General features: G+C 39.1%; 3 protein-coding genes across 3 annotated transcripts; 2 read left to right on the forward strand and 1 right to left on the reverse strand.

Annotated features, from left to right (window-relative positions):
- Positions 1–4,998: 4,998 nt before the first annotated feature.
- LOC149008824 (mitogen-activated protein kinase kinase kinase 3-like) lies at positions 4,999–12,450 on the forward strand. The gene is given in 12 exon segments (XM_089162027.1): positions 4,999–5,602; positions 5,604–5,992; positions 6,780–7,106; positions 7,273–7,360; positions 7,505–7,567; positions 9,286–9,446; positions 9,597–9,672; positions 9,882–9,938; positions 10,035–10,142; positions 10,245–10,481; positions 11,161–11,264; positions 11,383–12,450. Coding segments are annotated over 12 exon segments (1,947 nt in total). The 5' UTR covers positions 4,999–5,521; the 3' UTR covers positions 11,639–12,450.
- A 2,232-nt stretch (positions 12,451–14,682) lies between these two features.
- Positions 14,683–18,168, forward strand: LOC149008825 (DNA repair metallo-beta-lactamase family protein). The gene is made up of 4 exons (XM_089162271.1): positions 14,683–15,068; positions 15,174–15,279; positions 15,674–15,885; positions 16,138–18,168. Exons 1-4 carry the CDS (start codon positions 14,880–14,882, stop codon positions 17,269–17,271), a joined length of 1,641 nt encoding a protein of 546 aa, XP_089018397.1. The 5' UTR covers positions 14,683–14,879; the 3' UTR covers positions 17,272–18,168.
- A 198-nt stretch (positions 18,169–18,366) lies between these two features.
- LOC149008826 (Pentatricopeptide repeat (PPR-like) superfamily protein) lies at positions 18,367–21,589 on the reverse strand. The gene has a single exon (XM_089164470.1). It carries the CDS (start codon positions 20,399–20,401, stop codon positions 18,599–18,601), a length of 1,803 nt encoding a protein of 600 aa, XP_089020596.1. The 5' UTR covers positions 20,402–21,589; the 3' UTR covers positions 18,367–18,598.
- Between the last annotated feature and the right edge of the window lie 458 nt (positions 21,590–22,047).

Raw genomic sequence — 22,047 nt, forward strand, 5'->3', positions numbered from 1 at the left:
AACAACGGATTAGTTTTCATTAATTCTTCCTTTTCTTTTAATTAATATCATTATTATGCTTTCGCTTCTTAAGGCTGTGTTTGTTTGCAAAGGTGGGGTGGGAAAAAAGGGGTGGGAAAAAAAAACATGTGGGTCCCACATGTAGTGGGGTGAAGGAGAAGAAAAGGAAAGGAAAGGGTTTTGTGGAAAAGTGATCGGGTGGGTCCCACTTTTTTACTTTTCCCAACTTTCCCACAAAATCCCACCAAATATGTGGGGTTTTAAAATAGCATGGGGTGGGAAAGTTGAACTGCCACATCAGCAGACAAGGTTCCTTGATTCAAGGAACCTTGTTTCCCACTTTCCCACCCCAAGCAACCAAACACTCTACCATTTTAGGATTTAAAGGAAAAGTAAGAAATTTACACATTTTTCAAGAATTTTTCCACCCCTTTTTTTTTACCCCACCTTTATTCCAGCAAACAAACGTAGCCAGAGAAAAGTAGCCAATAAAGGGCTTTTTTTTCTTCTTTGGGTTTGGGGTAACAATAAAGGGCCATTCACTCATCATGTATGCCAAAAATGATGACATCATTCAGATCCGAGAAGATACGCCTACGTCAGCAACTATACAAGTCTCCCAAAAAATAAAATCTTTATTTCATTATTTTTTATTTATAATGTAATCCACTGCAAATTTTATCAAACCAAAACTCCAAAACTAAATTAGCTCCCGGATATCTAAAATCTTAAATAAATATAAATTAAGAAATTTCCAAGGATTGTATTCAAGTCCGCAGGTTTAGTACTTGTCCTTGTTTCTTGTTTGCTCGTTGGTTAAAATTTTAAGTAGCTCAGGTATCATCACTGTAGATATATTGTGGCTCATAAATCATAATTTGGTTGGAAAGATTCAAGTGGATCAGCCCTCTTCTAAACTTCTTTTACTTGGGCATGACTAAATTACATTATGGTCAAAAGCACATTTTATTCAAAAAAAAAATTAATAATATTAAATAAATAAACGAATACTTTAATGCATTGACGAGCCACCTGGGAGAAGCTGTTGATGCAATTTCCATCTGCTACTAAAAAGAAAGCTAGGAAGAGGTCAAAGTTAGACATGGGTTGAATCCCAGTCTTTGCAAGTAAATGTTTACTTCTCTATGCGGTCCATCTCTATTATTTATTTTATTTTTTTGTCAAAATAGAGAATTCTCTATTATCTCATGGTTATTTAGCTCATTTTGTCTAATTTAATGTATGAGAGAGAGGAACACTGAATTCTACATGGGGGGTTATAGGTTTTTAGTAACCTTTTCATCTATTTTTTTTATTCTAAAATATTCTTTTTAATAAAGGGTGAAGGAGAAAGTGTTGATATTTCACACCAAAAAGAGCCCTTTTTATCTATTTTCTTTATTCATAAATATTTTTTTCAATAAAGGGGGAAAAGGAAAAAGTGTTGTTTCACAATGGAAAGAGCTCTAGGGGATCAAAAACTTTTCTTTTTAAAAATAAGAAAGACCAATATTTTCTTCATTAAAAATTAAAGTAAAAAAAAAAAAAAAAAAAAACATTGGGAATGGCCCAACATAGCCCCTTGGCTATAGGACAAACCCGTGAATTGTTGCATTCATTTCAGATAATAGAGTAGAACTAGTAGGACAAGCTTCATGATTTTTCATTAATAATTCATTATTTTGTTCAACCACAAAAAAGGATAAGATTAATTCAAAGTATTTTTTAAAACATTTTTTATGATATTATTGTTGTAATAGCACATTTGAAATATGAAAAGTGGGGGGGGAATCTTTTCACTAAGTCATCATCAACAATATTTTCTCCACATAATTTTAAAAATTGCAGAACTATCCTCATTTACAATTTCAAATCTTGCAACTACAGATGCATCCAACAATATTTGTGGTACAAAACTAGCAACCACTGTATACAATAAATAAAATCATCATGTTGAGATTGGTTGATGACAAATAACAATTGTTAAGGCAATTTAAAGTGTTGCCCGATCGCATAGGCTATTATAAGTAATACAACATTATAATTTTATATGATTTAAGTTGGCTGCAATTTGGATAACGATAACATTTGTTGAAGCTAGGCCTTCAATTATGTCTAGGGGAAATGTTTATTGAGGAATAAGTTCAAAGACAAAACAAAATGAATGGTTATGCATTCAAGGTGTACCCTACCAGACTCAAAATATATAATCTATCTTTACTCTCTTCCCCCCCCCCCCCGCCCCCCTCCTTTTTTTCTAAAAGATTGTAAAGAACGATAATACCTACTAAGCAAGGCCAAATAAGATATATGTCTATTTGTTTCAAGTAGATTCTTAATTGCAATCAAAGTACAAGGTGTCGGTGATATATGGCCTATATTTCCAATAGATCACCGAAAAATCGGCGATATATCATGAAAAGTCAACTTTCGGTGATATATCGTCAAATTCACGATATTTAGCAGAATTTTGTTCAGTTTTTCACCGATTCGATTTTTGCCAAAGTGATGTAGGACCTCTATAGGCTTTAGGGGCACTGCCCTCACACCCCCATGCGCTCACCAATGAGCAGAACCCTCATGTTCGTCAACGATAGAATGTGAAGCATGAGTCATACTCAACATAATTGTATAATGAATTGTAAGTTTTAGTACTTCTTTTCACTATTTGTGTTATTGTGCTCTCTTTGCATGTTTACATTAGTTTATACGAGTTTTCCAGACTTGCAGATATAGTCGAGCATGTGCCAATCAGAATCTTTAGATTCAATGATGTTTTAGGCCCAAATAATGCTCACAATGTATTTATTGGCCTCATATTAGGCTACATAATAAAATTCAAGCTAAAATCATCCTAAATACCCCCAAAATTAGGGGTTAAATTTTCGTCAATACCCTACCAAAAGTCGCCGACATATCGAACCTTAATTGCAATAGGCTCTTTAACTAGTTAATGGATGATTTCTAGGGTTATGTTTCAACCTCAAGGTTATAAATTGAAACAAAACCAGAATGCTATTAGCACTAGTAAGTTTGTAGGGCTTACCAACTTTACTAATCACCTTTATTTATTGATATAAACCAGCTTATACGTACCTCAACTATAGCCTTAAAAATAAATTTATAATTATTTAAGTATATAATAGAACTTCACCCGTAATCCAATTCAAAATAGATTAAAAAAGAGAAGATAGATTAGAATGGGTGGATTAATTTATTGGTCCTCTCTAAGTGTTGTAGCCAATGCTTTTTACAATGATAAAAATCTAAAGATCAATAATAGTAGATCGAGTTATTTTTAGCTTTAAAGAAAGATTATGGACTACAACCTCAAAAATCAATACGATTGGAAGATTCCATACCTAACACAAAAGTGTTATTCCTTCCTAGAGAATATACTATATATCCTATATTTCAATGCTGCAGCCTTTGTAGTGATCGGACCATCCATCGATCATATTCATGGCATCATCCAAGTCGGATCCACTGAATCATATATAGAAATGTAATATTTCCCACCCAATTAATTAATTAATAATTATTTAAAAAGTATATAGGTTTCATTTCATGTGGTCCTCTCTATTCAATGAATCAATGAATCAATGAATCAATGAATCGATCAAATCAAATCAAAATATCCTAAATGGCCGATAGGTCATAGGAGGGGCTTCATGTTAAACCTTCTATTATTGGCAAAGACGACTAGCTACGTACCTTGCTATGTGATATATATATACCGTTTCTTTGGTTCTCCTGTAGGAGAAGATCTACATCTACTGGACTTGGACTTGGACTTGCACTTGTGGACTTGGACTTGGTCGATCGCCTGCCCTGCACTAACTTTTGTCCTCGATCCCAAGAATGATATCTAGTTAGTTAGTTAGTTAGTTAGTGAGGACCTGGTCAGTCCCTTCAATCAATTGTAGTCAGGTTCAGCCGTTCAGGTGCAGTTGCATCAAAGCTAGCTGTCCAATTTTTTAAGAATCTTAAGCTCAAGACACACCACACTGTCATTGATACATTCAACCATACTATTGACTGATTACTTCCATATCAAGGAGATCAAGGTGAGGTTGAAGTTCAGGTTGAGGTCGATAGTCGACCGTCCGTGTGTTTATGAACTATATATATATATATATATATATATATGTTCACTGGATAGCAAATCATGTTGTCAAATAAAATGTCCAGAGGTTGAACCAACGTTCCTAGTCATGAAGAGAAGAGAAGAGAAGAGAAGAGAAGAGAAGATATTCTTTCAGGATCTTCCAGGATATGCTATTCTTATCGAGATCTTCTGGGCAGAGTTACGGCCAGGGTATAATTATGCCTCCGTTTTTTGGATTTCCTTGGGCTGTTACTGTTAGGCAAAGAAAAAACAAAAAAACACAACACCGGCTAGGGCTAGCCCAGCCCAGCCCAGCCCCCACCATTTTGCATCCAAAGGGCAAAAACTACTACACTCACTACACATATAATAAGGAAATGACACGTGACACTTTGCCTTTTGGCACAATCAATGGGAAAACACTTTTTTTTTCCTGCCAAAAAAATTAATGAGTCATCATGCATGTAGTCTGTCTGAGTTAATATGGGATCTTCTTCTAAGTTCTAAGTTGTAACTAAGGAAGCATTTAGTTCCATTTATCATTTTTTTGAAACTATTCACTTATTAAAGACTATATATATGATGATGCTTTTCATTATTTCTCGAAAAAAGTAATATAATTCTGTCTGAATGGAGTAACAAGTAACATGATGAAACCGAAGCTGCCGCCGCCGCCGCCGACAACAGCCGGACACGTTTTCAATTTGCCAACCGATTTTTTCTCCACCTTTCCCACGCGGTGTTGCACAGACCCCTATGTGGATTCATTCATTCATTCATTCATATATATATATATATACATACACAGATATGCACAGATGTGCATGTGCATGTGCATGTGCATGCATGCGCATGCGTAAACCCCAGCGGCCACGGCCCCCTCGCGATGCACTCACACCGTCACACTCATGATGATCTGGCAGGCTCAGCACTCCAGAAGGACTCCAGATCCAGAGCGTAGAGACTCGGAGACTCCAGACCAGATAGACAGACAGACACACATCTCCCTCTTCTTCTTCTCCTCTCTCTCTTGTTCTTCTACAGACACAAATCTCCCTCTTCTTCTTCTTCTTCTTCTTCTTCTCTCTATCTCGCTATAATAGCAGCAGCGCCATGTCAGCACCGGGTTAATCCAGCTACCGCCCGTCGGCTCATAAGGGCTGAGTTTCACCTACTGTAGCACTTGGATCTTTCTGTTCCTACTTCCTACAAGAATCACTGTAACATACACATGTGTATATATGTATTGAAATTACAGAGGGGGAAAAGATAATCCTCTAGTCAGGAAACAAACCGCTACTTGGTCCTCCTTCTCTCAATCTCATCCCCTCAATTCCAATTTCTCTGTTCGATCCCGTCTCTGTCTCCTCCGTCTGCTGCGTTTGAAGCTCATCTCAAAGGTACTAGTAAAAGATGCCTGCTTGGTGGGGAAGAAAGTCTCACAAGAATACCAAAGAGGTAAAAGCAGCAGCCACTCCTGAAAGAGAAAGAGAACAACAAGCAGCAGCAGCAGCACCGTGATTACATCAAGGCTTCTTTTGTTAACAATATTGATAATAATAATAACAATAATAATAACAAGAGCAAGGAGAAGTTCGATCAAGTGTCTCCAGTTCTTATAGCTCGTAACTCTGTCAGAACTGCCAAGGATTTTGGTGTTTCTTGCGGTTCCGATTCCGATGGCCACTGTGGTGGTCTAGTTTTGGAGAAGAAAGGTCATCCTTTGCCTCGCCCGTCCGTGTCGTCTCCGCCTCCGCTGTCGCTGGTAATTGATCATGGAATTGGCTCGGGGTCTAGGTCTGGCTCGGTGTCGGTTTCCAGCGTTAGCTCCTCTGGCTCTTCCGAGGAAGCTTCTCCTGTTATTGGTTCCTTCGGCAATTCGAGGTCGGTGCTCTTCTGTCTATCTTTCTCCTCTATTTTGATTCCCCCAATCACGAACGAATTTCACAAAACTTCCTGTGAGTTCGATTTCATATCGATTTGTATTTTATTTTCCGATTGAACGATTGTTCGTTCCAGACTGAACAGATAATCGATTTTGCTTTAGTCACCATTCTTCTTCTCGCAATCCCCTGCCCCAGTTCCGTTGTCAAATGAATTTCAATACGAATAACAATCGATTTTTCCCCTTCCACTGATACAAGTTTTGCATCCGCTGATAGGTCTTACCCATGGAAGCTAATTATTCCTTGGTTCATGTTAGCTTTCTTATACTTTTTACTTCACTCTTTCTATGTTACCCAAGTTCTGAATCATAGTGATCTAGCTATTATATATATAAAAAAAAAAATTATGGGTTCTGGCGCGCTCTTGCTTGCACGCACGATAGGCAAATCTTTGATTCTCAATTGGGGTTTCAAATTTGAGAACTTGGTATTTGGAAAGAATAAACTTTTAAGGTTCAGCTGGTCTTGACGCAAAAGCCTGCTATTCAGTTAACTTTTTTCGCTTTCATTTCTTACGGGGTGGCTTCTTGTTTCAGTTTGGGTTTCTTAAATTTGAGGATTAATTATACTTTCACATTTCATGGATAGTTTCTAGTTATTGAAAGCATGAACTACCCATATTTTGCCCTATGTAACTGAGATACAAAGGAATGATGGATATCTTCTTAGGTCATTTATGCCTTTTTTCGCTGTATCTTCACCTAACAATACAAAATTTTCAATAGTGACCCCAGAGCACATGTTGAGAACAAGTTAAACTTGAGATCAAGAAGCCCAGGTCCAGGATCCAGAGGGCTGACCGCTCCCACATCACCTTTACATCCGCTGCAATTTTGTACTAGTCTGGATTCTTCCACAGGAAAGCAAGAAGATGGGAAAACTTCATGTCATCCACTTCCACTTCCGCCAAGTTCTCCCACTAATCGTTGCACTTCACCCACTGTAAGAAGTATTGGAGCCAATGAAAACACACATTGTCTTCACTCAAAATGGAAGAAAGGAAAGCTCCTAGGAAGAGGGACATTTGGACATGTTTACGTTGGATTTAACAGGTAGTAATAATTCCATAGCACTCCCCCCCCCCTCCCCCTTTTCTTCTTTCTCTCTTTTTTTTTTTTTTTTTTGGGGGGGGGGGTATTCTTCTAGAGGAGGTGCTTGTTCCATTAAATGAATTGATTACTTACACTACTATAATTTTTCCATTTGCATTTTGAACAGTGAAAATGGACAAATGTGTGCTATAAAGGAAGTCAAGGTGATTTCTGATGATCAAACCTCAAAAGAATGTCTGAAGCAACTGAACCAGGTATCTCTCTCTGAGGCATTGCTTCATTTTGCAATATATTACTTGTTAATGAACCTGCTGCTATTTACACTTCCTATTTCTGTCTCTTTAATATTCATCAGACAGTGGTGATTGGATTTTAACCAAAATTTCTCATTTGAACAGGAGATCCTATTGCTTAGTCAACTGTCTCACCCAAACATTGTTCAATATTATGGAAGTGAACTGGTATGAACTATGCTTAATTCTTTTACTACTGTCTGGAAAAACTCCAAGATATGCATGCCACTGTTAGCCTATTATCTGTCACCAAGATTGCCCTAAAAACCATTTGAAATTCTGTGATGATAAATAACTTGGGCTGCCAGCATGTAGATGTAGATTGGAGTCTAAAGATGGCTTCCTTGTGCCTAAAATGCTGAAGGTTAGAACTTAGAACTGCCTTTGATTAATCCTTCTGGAACCCTTTAAAAGTGGGTCTCCAATCACGTTATGGCTCTTTTCTAATCACAGTGTTCAGGAAACCTTTACCCATCATATATGTGCAGGCTCAATAATCTGGCATTGTAGGACCCTCTCTAAGCAAAACGCCCAAACCAGAAAGTCATTGCTTTTTAACCCAAAGGAGTAGCACTAAACTTTGTTGGTTTTTCAAAAAAACGAATTCTGCTGCAAAGCTAGATAGAAAGTAGCAACCGGTGAAATTAAAAACTAAACTGAAAATGGAAACAAATAATAGAAACAGATAGCAGATCAGAATTAAAAACTGGAGTCAAAACACTGCGGTGGCACTAGCAATTTCAGATCAGAACATCAATGACCACCTGATATCAATTCTTTCAAACATAACTGAAGTGACTGTTCCTGCAACTTCAGAAACAAGTGTATACATAACTTCAGAATTAACTCCAGCCTTGGCATCCCACCAAGGTTTCCCTACTGCATTCCATGGTAGAACAGCATTGGATCTCACAAAACCTTACACCATGTCTCACAGAACTCACAAGCTTAAGGCCTTTGAATCCCACAAAACCATGCACCATGTGTCAGATAAGTCATAAGCTGGAGGCCTTTGAATCCCTCAAAACCATCCACCATGTCCCACAGAACTCACAAGTTCAGGGCTCAATTGTTTCTCAAATCAGTGATAGTGGGTATGATACTCTATTCTTTATTCACAACTTCATGGAAACGAGCAAAATAGGAAACCCTTATGCTGGGAGAATCTCTTACATCCGTAGTTGTTAAGCTGTTGTGGTTCTTTGGGGCCAATGCAAAGGCACACCTTATTGATAATTTCACAAGTTTAAATGATTTTATGTTTATTGGTTTTATTGCATATTAATTTTCTCATTTTAAGTTGTTTTTTGCACGATTATATTACATACCGTTGATATGGCTCGTATGTCACATATAAGCATTATTATATCAAATTATCATTGGTACATTAAAAATAATCATATACTGCACAACTAGGGTGGCCGCTTTCTTGTCCATGTGCCCTTCCAGTGCTTTGGTTTTCCTAGTCTTGTTGAAAACTATGCGTACAACTAACTTTCTTCAAAGCAGAAGATATTTTAGAACATTACAAAAAGGAGGGATAATTACTTATGTATAGGACTTAAAATCCCTTGTATGTAGGCTTATATAATTGGCCCAGGACATTACAAAAGCTGAAAATTTAAAGCCCATTGCCCATGCAACATTGGGAACTCAAATGAAACCTACTAATATATTCTTGGTCCAGTTTGATGATTTGACTTCTTGTTGTTCTTTTGAACTACTTCAATGTACACAGGTCGGTGCATGAATCCACTTCAGCAACTAGATTAGGATTTACCTAATTCATCTGTCTAACCAGGAGCTTACCAATTTATACAAATCACTGACTTCCCCCGAGTCTTCAATCCTATAATTAAAGTGATCCTGAATTCTTGCATTTACAGGGGGAAGACACACTCTCTGTTTATTTGGAGTACGTCTCTGGAGGCTCCATTCATAAATTACTTCAGGAATATGGTCCCTTTAAGGAACCTGTTATTCAAAGTTACACCAGGCAGATTCTTTTTGGGCTTGCCTACTTACATGGAAGGAATACTGTGCACAGGTGCTTGCTTCTTACTGCTAACTCTGTAGAATGAGTTGCTATGCTGCTCCCTCTGTTGACCCTAATGCAGTGTTTTCTGTGTTATTTGTATTGAAGAACGATTTATCAGTTATCACTGTTTCAACAACTCTAATAAGATGTCTTTGACAGGGATATAAAAGGGGCAAACATACTTGTAGGTCCTAATGGTGAAGTCAAGCTTGTGGACTTTGGCATGGCTAAACATGTATGTCTCTTAACCCCGTGAAAAAGTTTATTTCTGGAATTATAGTTAGTGGGGATTGTTTGTCGGATGACATGGAATGTACTTTTAAAAATTATCTCACTGCAAACAGTAGAATATGGAAGTGTTAGAGCCACATCTTACCTAATCAATTTAGCTTGCGATTCAGTTCATACACCTACACAATAATCCATATTGGTGTTCACTTCCAGATTACATCTTCTTCAGTGCTATCTTTCAAAGGAAGCCCATATTGGATGGCACCCGAGGTACTCAATTGTGATTGTGTTTGTTTACTTACATTCTTTTTTCATATCCATAATGCAAGGCATTGTTGGCTTATCTTCTTACTGTGCTCTATCCAGGTTATCATGAATATCAGTGGCTACAGCCTAGCAGTGGATATTTGGAGCCTGGGTTGTACAATTTTTGAAATGGCAACGTCTAAACCACCTTGGAGTCAATATGGAGGGGTCTGTATTGAATTTTATGATCTGGTTGCTACTTAAATAATTTAAGTTTTGAGAACATCCTTGTATGATCCAACATCAAGTTGCTTTTGTTGTGATAAGCAGGTGCCTGCAATATTTAAAATTGGTAATAGTAAAGACATTCCTGAAATTCCGGATCACCTTTCTAGCAATGCAAAGAGTTTTCTGAGGCTCTGCCTGCAAAGGGATCCATCTGCACGTCCAACAGCTGCACAATTGATGGATCATCCTTTCATCCGAGATCAAGCTGCTTCAAGAGTTTCTATCATCAATCCTACTAATGATGCCCCTCGATCTTCCTTCGAAGGCAACCACACACCGGTAAAATTCTAGAGATTTTAAAATTCCTGTTAGTAGAGTTATTCCTGGGATGTCAGGTCCTTTAATCTACTAGCCAAACGTCGGTAGATTAGTTTTGACTTTTGAGAGGTCTGAAATTTAAAATAGTTTCCCTTGGTTGTATATGCAAAATAGGAAACTGTGGTTCGTCTTGTTTTCCAAGTTATGCCACTGGTGATATCTAGCATGCAAATTGTGTATGAGTTTATCAGTTGGGACCATCAAATTGATCAACTTGTTTATGCAAACCGAGGAACACTGTTTACCACATGGGGCTGCTGCCTATCCTTGATAACTCGCACAGCTCAAGTCTTGTTTTGAGTGATTTAGGAAACAAAGGGGATATTCATTCTACATATCATACATATTCAGAGTTTCTGACTGTTCAAAGTAACCAATCTCTCACGGGTTAATGTGCTGAACTAAAACTACTGTGGTGACTCGTTTTTAGAAATTTCACCTTGATTCTTGGTTACTGGGAGTATAGTATGGTTCACCTAAAGAGTCAAAATTAGGAGTCTGAAGATAAATTGAGTACTAGTGTGCTGACAATTCATATCTCCTGTGTAGTCTCTTTGTTTCCCTGTTTGTTTGTGTCTTTCCATGATGAGTAACATTAGTCTTCAGCTAAGCTTTTCTACATTTGTCATTTTTCATGCAGACAAACTTGGAGTTTCATCCTAACAGAACAAATATCTCCATACCTCAAAGAGATTATGTGGCAACACAATTAGCATCATCTTCGAGAGCCTTCAAGAGCACTAGGTAATATCCGTGACCTTGTCAGCAAAAATTTTTAACCCTGATCTGGTACTTATGATTCACCGCAGCAGCTTAGGCTTTTCCTATAATATAGCGACTGATGCTGTGACATAATTTGCAGCGGTAGCATCAGAGTGAACTTGTCATTGCCAGTGTCTCCCTGTTCAAGTCCATTGCGTAATTATGGACCAGCGTACAAGAGCTGTCTTTTGTCTCCTCCTCATCCAACTTATACATGTGTGGGACAAGGTGGATATGATGCAAGTCCTGTGTTGACAACAAGAGCGATGACTGGTTACGCTGTTGATTTCTCTGAAGACTTGCTCCATCCAAGAACCCTAACACCTAGTGGGTCGCCAAGATGGAGACCCAACTGAGACATACGCTTCTTTCCTGATGATTCTGAGATCTTCCCGGGCGTTGTCTTCAAGGATTTAATATCAATCAATCCCTTTGTTGCCTTGAGACCATGAATGATCTGTCCCTTGTTTCGCCTGGAAACAGTGAATGGCGCAGTGCAAAGGGTTGTGAAATGAAATGTGAATGGGGTTTGACTTGCTCATTTGCACCCTCGTAGATAGATTTTAATGTCACCAAGAATGGCCGCCATGCCATGGTTGAGCTTGAAACCATGGATGCTGATTTACCTCCAGCTGTTAGGGCATGGGGAATCTAGGCTGCCAAATTTCTGGATGTTATGATTATACTGGGACTATCTCGAAGATGGTCAAAAACTGACGGAAGTTAATGGAGTCGAAGGGAAGGGAGAGAAAATGGAGCTAAGGTTGCCCCTTGGTCATGACTCGTGAGAATGGAATTTCAACGAAAGAGAGAGAGAGAGAGAGGACTTGCGTTCTAGAAATGTGTTGATAGAGGTGGCGCACTCATCTTTTGAATGGTCTTAACAAAAAACGAGTCTGGTGGACATGTTAAGCTGACGCAACAATGAGTTGGCCTGCCTTACAGACTTTGAAGCCCTATGCATGTCATCACATCACACTCCTTTAAATCTACTTTTTACGGTATTTGATTGAAAGAAATTATTAATTTTTAGACCATTGCAGCCAAGGATTTTCAACGGCGTCGAATTTGTGCCTTGCAGATTCTGATCCGAATTGGTTGAGTTCAGCTCAGCTCATTTCATGTATAAAAATAATAAATAATAAAAAAGATAAAAGAAAAACACCCTGCCTCGAAAGTGGTTACTTCCTTGGCAGCCAACGCATATATATATATAGGTAACAGTTGATTCAACGACCTATATTTATATATGTGATTTTGAACATCCCACCTCACCGGCGATGGTCTCATGATTCTCTCATGTGGTTTTGTAACTTTTGTTTTGTAGCAGTCATATAAGAGTGAATCCCTCAGTCATGATGATGCTTTTGTTGCCAGCTTTGATGATATCCATTGGAGACCACAACCCCACATTGCTAGCCGCATGTTCGTTTCATGGTCTTCAAAGATACCAACCAGCACTTACAAATTAAGTAGACAGGCGTGTGGCCGTGTGCTGTGCGCTGTGCGCTGTGCGCAAGAGAAGAACCACCAAATCTCTCCAGACGGTATGGTATGCTATGGTATCCTGTTTGAATATGCAATCCCAGCTCAGCAATGCCAACCATACTTCCAGACTCAATGATGGATGGATGGTGGCGAGAGACTTGGGGAAAAAAAAATCCTCTCCTACATACCAAATGATTTATTGAGATTAAAATTTTAATTTTAAATTTTAAAAATTTTCAATAGTCTTGTACTTACTTTGTTTTTTCAACCAATCGTTTGGTATATATATATATATATATATATGATCTGTTGCTCACAGCAGAGAATGTTTTCTCAGATTCCAAAAATGCGATTGTTGGTCTGTCCTGACTGACATAGGCTAGCTTTACTCTAGACAAAAAAATCTACTGTCTTCAAAAACACAAGTTTACAAAAAGTAAATAAAACATGTTACCGTCGGTGTGGGATGAAATGTTAAACAAAGTCAAGGGCACACCCAAGGATTTTAAACTCTTTCACAGCATATTTTGATTCAGATTGATCAGAATCGGCCCTTCGTAAGTAGAGAAACCTGATTGGCAGAAAAGAAGAACAAGACATACCAATTCAATCTCGAAAACCCTAGAATCACCGTTTTGGGATTCAGAAAAGTGGGATGTATCCAATCGACTAATTCAACTGATCCGGTTTGTGACGGAACCCGGCATGGGAAGGAAGAGACTAGAGAGAGTGCAGTGCGCTAGAGTGTAGACTGTAGAGTAAAAAGAAGTGCCATTAGATTGAGATTGGAGTCCAGAGTCCAGACTTCGGAGGGAGCCGGTCTAACAACAATCAATTAATCAGCCACAAAATGACAACTCGACCGCCATGGAACCGTGAAAGAGCCGGGTCGGTCTATCTATCTATTTATCTACTTTATATATAGGGATAATTACTGTTGCCCCCCTGTACTTTGATTTTATTACTAATAAAACCCTGTTCTTTACAAAATTACTGTTGCCCCCCTTTCTTATAACGGTGTTAAGTAGCCGTTAAGTTTGAATATGTAATGTCCACTTTGTCCTTCATTAAGATTAAGAAATCAAAAGATGATACTACCCCATTTATAAAAACCAGATTAAATGTCAATTTTACCCTAACTTCATTTATTTTGAATTAAAAAAATATTGGTTTTCCACCTTCACTAAACTTATTTATTTTGAATTAAAGAAATTGGCAAAATTCAAATTCGATTTGGTTTCCCACCTTCTCCTCTAGCATACGTAGGGAAGGAAACCACAAAATATATATTTTTTTGGGGGGGGGGGACGGGTGCTTTTTTAATATTGGAAACGAAACGTAACACCTCCCCATGGGAGTTTAGACTTTTAACCGCTTTACTAACCCACCATTGACGAAACCACAAAATCTTGCCAGAGAAGGAATTAACGAAGTAGGTGATATTCAGTTTCTAAATTTGAGTTGAATTCTATCTTCCCTCCTCTTCGGTTTCTATTTTAATTTTATTCAATTATTATTTCTTTATTTTGGTGATTTCTTTTTAGAGTAAAACAGATTATGATTATTTTTTTCTCTACAATTAATTAAGGGTATTACTGTAACTTGACAAAAGGGTAAATAAGTAAAGAGATAAGTAAAAGGGTATTTTGAGATTTTTAAAAAATATGGAGATGCCACATCATCAGTAAACTAATGGAACTTAACAGTAGGGGGGCATTAGTAATTATAGACAAAGTTAAAGGTTGGATTAGTAATTTTGTAAAATACAGGGGATACATTAGTAATAAAATCAAAGTATAGGGGGCAATAGAAACCCAAAAACTATATATATATATATATATATATATATATATATAAATAAAGGCTTCGGCTTCCCGTTTTTAAAAACCCGCAATTGGCGGTTCTTCACGACTGCGTTACCAAAACTCATGATTTTTTTTTCTTTGACTTCTCCTGGAAGCCTCCCTCGTGTGACGCTTTTGTGATAGTCTCAAAGAGTTACACAGAGAAAGAAAGACAGAGAAATCCTTGCGCTGCGATCTCCCTGTTCGTCTTCATTGCGTCCTAATAAAGCAACAAAAGGGTGAAGAAGAAGAAGAAGATTGAAAGATGCCAATCGAGATGCCGAAAGGCCTTCCCGTCTCGGTGGATACGTGGAGCCCTTCTTCAAGGGGGAAGAGATACCATTTCCTCACTCACGCCCACAAAGATCACTGCACTGGGATCTCTCTTTACTCTTCGTACCCAATTTACGCCACCCAACTTACGAAAATTCTAACCCTTCAATTATTCCCCAAGGTTTTGTAGTTCCCTATCGATTCCGCCTTCTTCTTTCTTTTTCTATTTTTTCGCATTTTCCCGCTTCAATAGAGATACGCATTTCGTTTCTATGTTTCTTTGCAGTTAGAGGATTCGTTATTTGTTGGAATTGAGGTTAGCGAGTCGGTTGTTATCGATGACCCTGATGGAGCTTTCACAGTTACAGCTTTCAACGCCAATCACTGCCCTGGTACCTCTCCCTTTCTTTTCGTTTTCTATCCTGATCATTTGTTTTGTATTCCTAATTTATGTCGGGTTACTGATGGGTTTTGTTGGTACGACCTGTTTTTTATTATTCTTCTTTCAGTCTATCGTCCTCCGAGACTGGTTTTGTATATAAAAATTTAGAAATTGAAGATGTGCTGGGTTTGGGGAACATGCCAATATGGTTTGTACTTTGTTTTCGTGGTTATCTAATTTGTATTGATGTCAATAAATAAGAAGAAAAAAAAAAAAAACAGTTCATTCGTTCACCCACCTTGCCTTCTGCGACTGTTATATTGTCCAGTGTACACATAAATTTATTTCTGAAGAACTCAATGTTTATGCAATGCCTAATCTGGAATGGATCTTGTGAATTTCAGGAGCTGTTATGTTCTTGTTTGAAGGGCATTTTGGAAATATACTGCACACTGGTGATTGTAGACTTACTCCTGAATGTCTGCAACAATTGCCAGAAAAATATGTTGGCAAGAAAGGAAGAGAACCAAAGTGCCCTCTTGATTATGTTTTCCTGGATTGCACATTTGGGAAATCCTCTCTGAAGCTTCCAAATAAGAATGTGGCAATTAGACAGGTACTTAGGTTTTATTAAAAAACCAAATTCTTTTGCATAGTTTTGTCATACTAACTGTATTTTGTGAACTTGGTCTCCTCTGAGAGTTGTATTCTGCTCCTAAATGATGCTATACTACTTGATTACAGTTATGCAACTAATAAGCTAACACCTTGTCAACCAAATCCCCTCTTGAAGAGAGGGGGGGGGTGGGGGAAGGAAAGAAAGAAAAGGAGAATCAAATTAACACTTTGAACTGGGCATTTGGAGCAGGTGATTAATTGCATATGGAAATACCCAAATGTTCCCATTGTCTACCTAGCTTGCGATCTTCTTGGGCAGGAAGAAATACTTGTGGAAGTGTCCAGAACTTTTGGGTCTAAGATATATGTCAACAAAGATTCAAATGCAGAATTCCTCCAAGCTCTAAAACTTATAGCTCCAGACATCCTGTCTCAAGATGCATCTTGTCGCTTCCAGGTGTTTGAAGGGTTCCCTAAACTTTATGAAAGAGCAAAAGCAAAGTTCATGGAGGCCAAAGCTAATTTTCAGCCTGAGCCACTCATAATTCGTGCCTCTTCACAGTGGTATGTGTGTGAAGTTGAACATATGGAAGTTAAAAGGCAAAAAAGAAAACAGAGTTTTGAAGAAGCAGAAAAGGATTCATTTGGTGTTTGGCATGTTTGCTATTCAATTCACTCATCCAGGGAAGAATTGGAGTGGGCCTTGCGACTTCTGCGACCTAGGAGAGTTGTCTCAACGACCCCCAGTTGCCTAGCAATGGAGCTCAATTATGTTAAGAACCACTGTATGGGTGCTAAAGTATCTTCAGATGACCCAATGTGGAAGCTTTTGGACATTGACATGGAAGCAGGAATTTCCATTTCACAATCTCCTCCAATTTCTTTAGCTCCAATCGAGGATAGCAGTTCATTTAATATGGTACACTCTCTGAATCATATTGCAGAAACTAGTCAGTTGCATAAAAGAAATCCATCTTCCAACTGTGCAGAACCTCGGTTGAATTTGTCACCCCCAAGCAAAAAACTACCGCTGACATTGTTTGGAAGAGCAAGGCTTGGTTTTCAGGACTTTAGATTATTACACAAAGAAGAGAAAAGAGTGTCTGCGGAGTTCAACCCTTTGCCTATTGCTGCCAATGAAAGAGGACAAGAATCATCATCGGACGAGGTTGGTTCTGTTGAAATACAATGTGAGAAAATAGAAGAGAATGAGATAAAAGTGGGAAACAGTAGTATTGAATCTAACATCAGTTCCTCAAGTAGCTTGAATGCAAGCTTTAGGAGGCTGTACGGATCCATGTATGTTCCGATGCCAAAGCCTCTCCCATCATTAGTGGAACTTATGAATGCCACTAAAAGTGCCAAGAGGAGGATCCAGCTTTAATCTACCCTCTTCTTGAACTTAAAATGGTATATCCGTTGTCTTCATGTTCCATATAACTTGAGCAGCCATCATCAAGTTAAGACTTACAGAGAGTCTGACAGGAATGGAACCATGCTTGGTTTGATGTGAAAATGAAGACTGATTAGATGTGCACTACCTTAGAAATTATGCCCGGGATTGGTTGGTTTCTCTTCCACACCAGCTTGATGCAGCGGACGGAGCCCGGCTGGGGGGTTAATTAACTGTGGTCTACATGACTAGATGTGTAAAATCGTCATATAATGCCTGGATATGAAGCAGGGATATCTCGGGGCTAGCATGGTTGTGCATTGCTTTCCCTATTTCACTATTGAATTGAATCATTCAACTTGATACGGGATTCAAATTATTTCAAGTGTAATATTAGCAAGGGATGACGTTCCTTAACCTCTTTGTTGATGTAATTAATGATGGCACATTCCAATTCTTCTTATACCTGTTCCCGGTTTTCCTGTCTGTTGGAACTCGTAAGTCAAGTATTAAGTGTCCAGAGTGATGAAGCATTCAGGGGCACATTTGTGTATGCTGACTATATTCATGGTTTAAAATTTAATTGGAGTCGGACCAAAAAAATCAAGACATTTGTCAGGGAAAGGTAATGAATTTGGATAGGCAGAAGCCGCAGGACTTCCAAATTGGCACTGATGAGTGTTAGGTGTTTCAGTGGCCAATTTTTAGCCTAACACTTCTCCAGACAGAAGGGGATGTATGGAAAGCTTTTAAAACAAAAAGCCACAGAGCGAAGAGGATGTGGAGGCTGATATCAGCAAACCCCCAAAATCGAATTGGAAAGGTTACTGGGTAGGTTTCGGTTTCCAATTGACATATGACCCTTCCTTCTTTCATCTCAGTCTGCTTGGTCTATCTCGTTGTTGTTCTGCTTTCACGGGTGTTCCTGGAAATAGGTTTGAAGATTCTCTGTTGCACCTGCACGTGTGGTTATGAGCCCAAAAGGAAATCCAATAATTGAAGAAATGCATTTGACTCAATTATTGTAGTTATGGTTGATGAATGATGTCTAAAGAAACAATTCCATACTTTAATAATGCTCTCCTGTTTTGGTGTTGTTAACTTCTAACTTGGTTAAAACAGTTAGTCACTGGTTTTAGTTTTCATTCTGTCAATGTATAGGATTGTGGAGAGGAGTCAATTGCCACAACGGAATTTGAACTATCCGTCCAAGCAACCCAAAGTGTCCATCCAAGTAAGCCATTACCATGCACCTCCAACTCTCAAAGTATGCTTGCATGGGAAACAATACCAGGGGTTGTAAAAGAAAATATATAACTTATATTTCATGTAAGGATTGAATACTCCGGTAATTATGATCTACAATTTGCCCTTCAAGGTGGGCCTGTTTTGCTAGCATACATAGCACCCGAAGAATTTCCTTCAAATGGTGAGAATGGTCAGTATCTCCAACAAAAAACTCATGGCAACTTCCATCGACTTCTATGACACTGGACCCTGGGACTTTCCTTATACACCTTTTCTTCATCAATCTCCTTACTCTAATAACATCTTCCCACCTATCAGTGGCTGCAAATATGTTAGAGAGAAGAACATAGACCCCACTATCACGGGAGGCGAGCTCAAGTAGCTTTTCCAATAGATTTCGGGAGAGTTCAACGTCCCCATGGGCTTTGAAGGCACTAAGTAAAGCACCCCATATGAGCTCATCAGGTTGCATAGGCATGGTCAGCATAAGCTCCAGCGCTTCGTTCAAAAGCCCAGCACGACCAAGCAAATCAACCATGCATCCATAATGTTCTATCCTTGGAGTGAGATTGTGGTCTTGATCAATCATCAGAAAGAAGTGCTTGCGGCCATGCTCGACGAGGCCAGAGTGGCAACAGGCACTCAGAATGGCTAAAAACGTCACCTCATTAGGTCTCAACCCAGTTCTCATCATCAGTTCATAATATTCGAGGGCTTCCTTCCCAAGGCCATGCATTGCCAGACCTCCAATCAATGCATTCCATGTTAGAACATTTCTCTGGCGCAAGCCGTGGAAAACATCCAAGGCCATTTCCATAAACCCACACTTCGAATACATATCAACCAAGGCCGTTCCAATATGAATATCCCATTCAATGCTATTGCGTTCTATATAGCCGTGGACCCACCTTCCACTCACAAGCGCACCTAGGCTTGCACAGGCAGAGAGAACGCTAGCTAGTGTTACCTTGTCAGGCTCCACACCAGAGCCTTGCATGGCACGAAACAACTCTAATGCCTCTCTGGGGCGTTTGCATTGCACTAAGCCACTTATTAAACAAGTCCATGAAATGACATCCCTTCGGGGAAGCTCGTCAAAAAGCCGTTTAGCCTCATTCATGCACTCACTTTTGACATACATACCCACAAGAGCATTCCCAATCTCTAGACCCATCTCGAATCCACCTTTGATAATCAATCCTTGAATCACTCTACCAGTGCCGAGATTCCCCAATCGCCCACAAGCGACAAGAACATTAACCATGGTCGCCACATTTGGCTCCACATCCATCTTCATGAATAAATTCATGGCCTCACCAAAAAGCCCCGCTTTCACATATCCAGAAATCAGGGCATTCCAAGAAACGACATCTCTCGTGGGCATTTCATCAAACAGTTTGGTTGCTACGTTGCAGACGCCGCACACACCATATAAATGGAGTAACGAATTCCGCACGAAGAGATCACTTGAAAAACCCATCTTCTCAACCAAACCGTGTACCTGTTTCCCTTCTCCAGTACCCGCAAACTTGGAACATGATTTGAGAAGCACTGGAAAAGTATACTCGTCAGCCGAGAACCCATTTTGCACTACCCGCTTATAAGCTAAAATTGCAGCCCATGGTGTGTGGCTGCCAGCATATCCAGCAATCAAAGCATTGAATGGGAAAGAAGTTAGATTGTACCGAATTTGATTCAGGAAGTGGCAGGCATATTCAAGATTATGAACAGAACTTGCAAGAAATTCAACACTCTGATTCACTAGGTCACTATGTTCGTGAAGTCCTGCAGTTACTAGTTGTGCATGGATTTGCTTGAAGGATCTAAGGCTTTCGCATCGGCGTATGAGGTTTGGATTCAGATAGTTTTTCATAGAACCCAAAATCTCTGCCTCGACATCGGAATCCACCTCAATCTCAAACCTCTCGCACCAGCACCACGGGAATAAACGGAGAGTTCAGCTCCTCTGGAAAAAGAGAACAGGAGGTCCAAAACTGCTACTTTCCAGAACGAAAGTCAGCATTCCTTCGCCGTCGAGACACAAGAAGAAACAAAAGATGGCACCTTTCTTGTGGTTCAAGAAAGCAAGGGAGTGGAGGAAGTCAAGTCAGGGCAATGTTCGACAGGATACGACCACACCATGTAGCGATTCCAAGTAGGCAGAAAAGAGACCATCTCTTCGGCATTTCGTAAAGAAATTGCTACTACACAGCACAGGTGAAAGAAAACAAGGATGTGCCGTTGAAAAACGACTGCAGCAGAAACGTTTTGTGTTAGTTTTATGCTAACGCTTGAACACTTCCATTGGAAGAAGAGAAAAAAAATTAAAATAAATAACAATGGGTAGTCAACGTATGGTTGGTTGCTCGATTGACAAGACGAACATCTTTAACTGAAGTTAGATTGATAGATGTTGAACTTTTCAGTGAAGAATTTCATGGTGTTTCCTTGTCCAGCCAATCCCTCTAAGTATCTAACTAGCAAAGAGGATTCATGGTGTTCCCTTCTCTCTACAAATGGTGAATTCTCCGTAAAATTAACAGGAAAAGCCTAGTCACGATTACAACACCATGTTTCACAAAATCCATACTTAAATGATGGAGAATTTTTTACAAGTTACCACTTTATCCCAGCTTTAAATCTTTTTTCTAGCGTTTTGTGAATGCAGGCTAGCCATTAGTAGGTTGTATAGATGCCCCTACTCGAGTAAGGCTCGCGCCAGAACTGAACAAGCAACGGCTAGCACGCGTCTTACTCTCTTCTAGCTGTTTTCTCGCTTGTTGAGTAAGGAGATGTCTTGAAAGCACTTAGTAAGTTTCTTTTCAGGAGTGCGCTAGCGAGCTGGGGCTCTTGATCCCGTTGGTTGAGCGAGCGAGTCTTCCTGCCTGCCTACCAAAGAGGTCATCTCACCCCAGATGATAAACCCAACATGTGAACTATGTGGTCAATATGACACATTTTCCTATCGTTTAACTACACAAAGAGGGTATGAGCAGCAAGACTGCTGGGACCAAGGACGGAACATTTTGCTCATAACTCCTTTACTCCTTTAGTCCTTTATACAAATACGTAGGACTCAAGTTTATAATAACTTCTCGTCATATTTGGATGGAAAGGAACTCCAAGGTCTGTAAGAATAAAGACTCGACTGAGACTCCAATAAGGATTGTAATTCGGCCACCAATTGGATAGGAGATTTGAAATACAACCAAATTGCCTTTAATAAACCTAGGGAAAATAAAAAAATCAAACATCAAAGGAACATAACACATACACTTGCCCTTGTTCAACCAAAAATTTCCTTCACTTACCAATGTTATTAAGTGCTGCGGTATCTACTGAACATCTAGGTTGCTCAAGCTGGAGGGTGGACTTACTCTTGGAAGACAAAGTCCGAATCATTAGCACGGAAGCAGAAACAAAAACACTTTCTGGAAGACTTTCTATGTCAGATAATTAAAGCCATCCACAATGTTCCGCAACGAGGAGTAACGATCAAGCAAATCTGGTGTGATCACA

The sequence above is a fragment of the Hakea prostrata genome, chromosome 7 (genome assembly GCF_041222555.1).
Source record: "Hakea prostrata isolate BN-2017 chromosome 7, UWA_Hpros_2, whole genome shotgun sequence".
Classification (NCBI taxonomy): domain Eukaryota; kingdom Viridiplantae; phylum Streptophyta; class Magnoliopsida; order Proteales; family Proteaceae; genus Hakea; species Hakea prostrata.